A 6000-nucleotide genomic window follows, 5' to 3' on the forward strand; every position below is an offset into this window, starting at 1 on the left:
TTTGTCCGTGTTGACGTGCGGGCGGCTGTCCAGTAAGTCTCTCCCACGTGATGAGTGTGTGTGTTCGTTTGCAGGTGTTTATCTGAGGGGTTGTCTTTCACGATCAGTGTTGGTGAGTGTTCTTTCTTGACATAAGCGTGTGTGCGTGTGAACGGTTTCTGTCTCGTTCTGTTTGTTTGACACAAATATGAGCGGCCAGAGAGTTTCTCCAGGTGAACGCATCATCTGCTGTTCTTCCTAGACTCACTACCGACACAACGCTTTAGATAAAAGAAAATAAGACTACAAAACAGTTACATTTTACAAAACCGTAAGTGTAAGATGGTTTCACCCACCACATGAAAGTGGCTGCTAACTGCAGAAATGTCGACATTTCATACATCGTAAAATACAAAGGGCCTTCACCCACTAGATAAAAGCGTCTGCTAAAATAATCAAACATGGAATGGCGTACAATTTCCGTCCAACGTCAAACGTACGCACCCATGGGCGTCCCGACCCCGTAGGCCTTGGAGTCGATGAGGCCCCCGATCTGGGTGAGGTTGCAGTTGCGCTGTGTGACGAACTCGATGGTGGTGGACTCCATGAGGAAGGCGTAGTCGGACGTCAGGACGCGCTGGATGCCCTCGTCCACGTTCTTCACCATCACAGAGTGCTTCCTGCTGCTCATGAACTCCCACATCTTATCGTACGTGGAGATCTTGGTTTTCTGGTAAGGACACAGAGGGTGAGAGGGTTAGGATTCATGGTAGGAGACAGAAGATGAGAGGGTTAGGGTTTCTGGCAGGAGACATTGTGAGAGGGTTAGGATTCATGGTAGGAGACAGAGGGTGAGAGGGTTAAGATTCACTTCATGTCGTGGGAGAGAGAAAGAGAGAGAAAATATAGATAGAATTATAAAAAAAAGACAGAAAAGAAGATTCTCAACTTAGCAGAGCCTGGAACACAATTTACATTCAATTATTTTCTAAATGCCATAAGGCAAACCTGTCATCTATTTCTGCAGACCTTTCTGTTGTACTGCCACCCCCCCCACCCCCACACACACACACACACACACACACACACACACACACCTCCCCACCCTCTTCCTCATTATCTCAGGATGCTAAAGAAGAGAGATCCAGACAGAGCCAGAGTCTAATGACCCTCCAGGATAAAGCGCCCTCAGAGACCGCCTGCTTGCTGGGCTGGACGGCTGAGGTGTGGGGGAGAATCAGATGCACTGAACACCGGTCATCATTTGCGGTTTAAATCCTTCTATTGTCGCCCTAATTACACTCAGTAAAGTGGTTAAAGTAGCATTGAATGATAGCTGTAAAAGTAGCATTGACAGCAACAGTACCATCATTAGTGTGAGCTCTGTTTTCCCCAATCAATGTCGTGTATGTTGCAGTCATCGTGAATCATTAGGTCTTGGTATAAGCAATTGTGGAGAGGAGGGGGTTCACAGCAGTAATCCCTGCTCACAAACCCGCCTAGGTCGCGCCTCTCTCCAAGGGACTAGAGTTGAAGGCATTTTGAAGCCATTTGGAACCTAATTAAGCCACATCTTCAAGGTCCCGCCCGCCATTATTGTGTGTAATGACTTTTTCGCGGCTAGTCGATATTTTAGATCAACTACGTGATTTACAGAGTGCCTATCAGAATCTTTCGGAGTCACCCTTGACAAATCGGGGCGATTGAGCATGCAAGGTAGAGACTGCTGCTAAGAGGAGGAGGAGAGGAGGAGGGGAGGATGGGGGACGAGGAGCAGGGGTGGAGGGGAGGAGAATGAGGAGGGGAAGAGGAGGAATAGAGGGGAGGAGATGGAGGGAAGGAGGGGGGGGAGGAATGAGGAGGAGGAGGGACAGGGGAGGAGGAGTGAAGGAGGGGGCAGGAGGAGGGGGGAATGAACACGCGGAGGGCAATAAGGAGATCCCCACCTCCTCAAGCTCACACGGCTGTGATGAGAGGCCATGATGATGCACTGCATTTAGCCTCCTGATCTGCTGCTGATGCAGTCTGTTTCAGTAAGTTTGGACTTTATTGTTGCATTGTATTGTAATTGAGATGTTATTGTTGCACTGTATTTAGGCAAAAGATGTTGTCGTAGCACTGTAGTATTCTTTGTGTTCGCTGTGCCTTGACTCTGACCACCAAAATGCTGTTGTATTTAATGAATCAAATGTAATCACAACTAGAACAGCACCAAGCTCCACAGTAGACCAGTAAAGGTGGATTAGTTCTCAATTGACTTATCTGGTTGAATGAACGTTAAATAAAAAAAATAACAAAATAAGCTCTTAACACCAACTATGGGAGGAGAGATATGGAAGAAAGCCCAGACAGACATGACAACAGTGAAACAGGAGCAGATTACCATACATGTACTATCTTGCATGCCAAGCACACATTCACAGGGTCCTGGGTTGTACATGCATATGCATCTTCTCTGTGGGAATTTGCTCAAAGCAATAATCCTCAGCATCTCTTTTCTTCAGAGTTTCATTTTTGACTCCCTCCATCCTCTCCCTCCCTCTCCTCTCCACCCTCAGGCCTGACTGCACTGACTGTTAGATGAAGTACTCATCCACTGTTGAAGTATTCATCACCTGTTGGATGAAGTACTCATCCACTGCTGAAGTAGTCATCCACTGTTGGATGAAGTACTCATCCACTGTTGGATGAAGTATTCATTTACATTTACAGTTAGTCATTTAGCAGACGCTCTTATCCAGAGCGACTTACAGTAAGTACAGGGACATTCTCCCTCACCGCTCAGCCACCTGACCTACTCATCCACTGTTGAAGTATTCATCCCCTGTTGGGATGAGGTGAGGCTGGGGACGTGAGGCTGGGGAGGTGAGGCTGGGGAGGTGAGGCTGGGGACGTGAGGCTGGGGAGGTGAGGCTGGGGACGTGAGGCTGGGGAGGTGAGGCTGGGGAGGTGAGGCTGGGGAGGTGAGGCTGGGGACGTGAGGCTGGGGAGGTGAGGCTGGGGAGGTGAGGATGGGGAGGTGAGGCTGGGGACGTGAGGCTGGGGACGTGAGGCTGGGGACGTGAGGCTGGGGAGGTGAGGATGGGGAGGTGAGGCTGGGGACGTGAGGCTGGGGACGTGAGGATGGGGACGTGAGGCTGGGGGCGTGAGGATGGGGAGGTGAGGATGGGGAGGTGAGGCTGGGGAGGTGAGGATGGGGAGGTGAGGCTGGGGAGGTGAGGCTGGGGAGGTGAGGCTGGGGAGGTGAGGCTGGGGAGGTGAGGATGGGGAGGTGAGGATGGGGACGTGAGGCTGTGGACGTGAGGCTGGGGAGGTGAGGCTGGGGAGTTGAGGCTGGGGACGTGAGGCTGGGGAGGTGAGGCTGGGGAGGTGAGGCTGGGGAGGTGAGGATGGGGAGGTGAGGATGGGGACGTGAGGCTGGGGAGGTGAGGCTGGGGATGTGAGGCTGGGGAGGTGAGGCTGGGGACGTGAGGCTGGGGAGGTGAGGCTGGGGACGTGAGGTTGGGGACGTGAGGCTGGGGAGGTGAGGCTGGGGAGGTGAGGATGGGGACGTGCCTGATTGGAGCAGCCAGACGGATAATCCTTTGATCATGCTGAAGTGGACGGAGATTAGCACCATCTCAATCTCCTCCTGCATCCAGATACGTTCAAAGGATTCCAATCATTCGTTATGCACCCAAAACACAATTACCGCTCTCTGGAAACCAAGGCTTCCTCTCCAGGTAGACCCCCCCCCCCCCCCCCATGCCCAGAGACGAGAACACCACTCCATCAGGTCTTAAAGAGCCGTCGTTGCCGAGGTGACGGAGAGAAAACGAAATCTGATCCTGATGGAAACAAGGAGTGAGTCATCCAGAGATGTCTGCGTGCATACGTATGTGTGTGTGTGTGCATGTATGAGGTGTGTGTGTGGTGTTTACATGCATTCGTGGTAGACAGTGTGTTTGTGTATGAGGGCTGTGTGTGGACATGTGTCTCTGACTCACACATGGTATGTATAAAAACATTATTATTGTTGCACTGAACTTGGCAGAGGTGTCTGGAATCCATGTTTGTCTGTGACTTGGGACCACATGACCATGACAAGACAGTACAAAGATGTCCTGTGGCTTTGTAGGAAAGATTTGGATTCAAACCCAGCACACCTAGAAAATTGGATTTGAATAAGAATTGAGAACAAGTGACTTTTTCCCATGTACAACTCCAGATGTTTGAATCATCGTGATTCTTCACGGCTCGCTGGCGGCTGCCTTGGACTGTGTCCACACACCATGTGACAGAGCACCAAGAGAGGGGAGTCGTGAGTATACAAGAGAGTTTTACCCCTCCCTCCCCCCCCCTCTCTCCTTCCTTCCTTCCTTCCTTCCTTCCCTTCCTCCCTCCAGGGTGAGTCGGGAGATTTCCCGAACGTCCGGTTAAACGGCCGCCGCATAATGCAAAAAAATATATATATATTATAATAATACACGGTCGTAGGCCGGTCTGCGTTTCAAAGTCCTGTGCCGTTTTTCAGTCCCAGTCCAGACCTGCCTCCCTCCCTCCCATTTCCATCCCTCCCTCCTTCCTCCGTTCCCTCCCCTCCTCTTCCTTCCCCTCCAGAGCTAATGAAGACCCCTCCAACTGCACACTCCAAGAAACCCGGCCGGGTGAAGAGGGAGAGGTAACCGAGAGGGATGGAAACAGGAGGAGAGAACGGGAGGAGAGAATGGGGGTGAAACTGGGCCTCAGTCGTCCAGTTTGGCTGCTCGACCGCTGCACATGACCCAAATCGAAATAAAGAAAATCCCTCTCCTCTCCTCTCCATCCTCCTGTATCTTTACGATAAACAGTGCGGCAGGGCCGGATTAACCATTAGGGCAACTGGGCACTTGCACAGGGGCACATGACATCTAAGGGGCCCTGGACAATGTCAACTAAAATGTTACATCACGTTATGAACGCAGTCCTAACTTTCCTTAATGTGAGTACTTTATTACAACTCGTTCGATCAAAATGTTATGTTAAAATCACGTCAATAACAGTGTTTGTGTAGTCTAGTAGTAGCCAGTGCCGCCGCTCCCATAACACTCACTACGCCCTGTGCGTAGGGCACCAACTCCTGAGGGGGCACCAAAAAATAGCCAACTGAAAAATCATCATAGTTATAATACTTATAATACCGATATTATTTTAGTATATACATATTAGACACGTATATTACAAAACAGGCAGAACAAGAGATGTAGCCTATTTAAATGCTCACAAAAAGTTACGATGGTGCCCCGCCCCAAAAAACTAAACAAAACAAATAGGCTACACACTCAATTTCCCAAGCTAGCTGTGGGTGCCCTTCCCTCAGTGGGCTGACGAACTTTGACAGTAGGCTAGGTCAACTTTTCTAAGATGGGCTTAAAACGATAACAGGAGTCAGGAGAAGGAAAAACTAAAGAAAGAGACTGCGAGATGGTGCCCGTGCATCACTTTCAGGTAAGTCCGTGTTTAATCATTGTTAAAAACGGGAAATGTGCTGCTAATTTAATGGTTAGCCTATGCATACACCTCAAACTTGCTGACGTTATTGCTAATGTTAGCACACTCAAATATGTTAACTTAACTAGTTAGGTGCAAGCTAGATTGAGATTTTACTGTTAAACATTATCTATGCATTTTACAAGTATAACTGACGCCAGCTAGCTGTTACTTTCTTACCTACTGTCTGCCAAGATTTTACCAATTGAAAAACGGCTTGTAAAATGTTTATTTTACATAAAGCTCAAAAAACTATTTTGCGCTCAAATAAAGGCCCAAAAAATTATGCTTGCGCGCTTGGACATCCGTAACTAAGCATCACATCAAACACAGGGGGGGGGGGGGGGGGCCCTTAAACCTTGTTGCCCAGGGCACAGAAAATTGTTAATCCGGCCCTGCAGTGCGGTTGACTCTTCTCAAAACGGGATCACGCTGTCTGACTCGTCTATGAACACCTGAACAGAAACGTGAAAAGCAGAATATGCAAGGCTAATTGTTTTCTGTTCCTTGCGT

The 6000-nt window shown here is 49.4% G+C and overlaps 1 protein-coding gene across 1 annotated transcript in view; it reads right to left on the reverse strand.

Annotated features, from left to right (window-relative positions):
• Positions 1–6000, reverse strand: part of LOC134016622 (glutamate receptor ionotropic, kainate 2) — a gene marked incomplete at its 5' end in the record, with an annotated part of 47189 nt that overhangs the window by 17272 nt on the left and 23917 nt on the right. Inside the window, one exon of the mRNA XM_062455966.1 lies at positions 484–709. Coding sequence (XP_062311950.1) covers positions 484–709 — 226 coding nt within the window. The remainder of the gene's footprint in view (positions 1–483; positions 710–6000) is intronic.

This window comes from Osmerus eperlanus, unplaced genomic scaffold (genome assembly GCF_963692335.1).
Source record: "Osmerus eperlanus unplaced genomic scaffold, fOsmEpe2.1 SCAFFOLD_89, whole genome shotgun sequence".
NCBI classification, from domain to species: Eukaryota; Metazoa; Chordata; class Actinopteri; order Osmeriformes; family Osmeridae; genus Osmerus; species Osmerus eperlanus.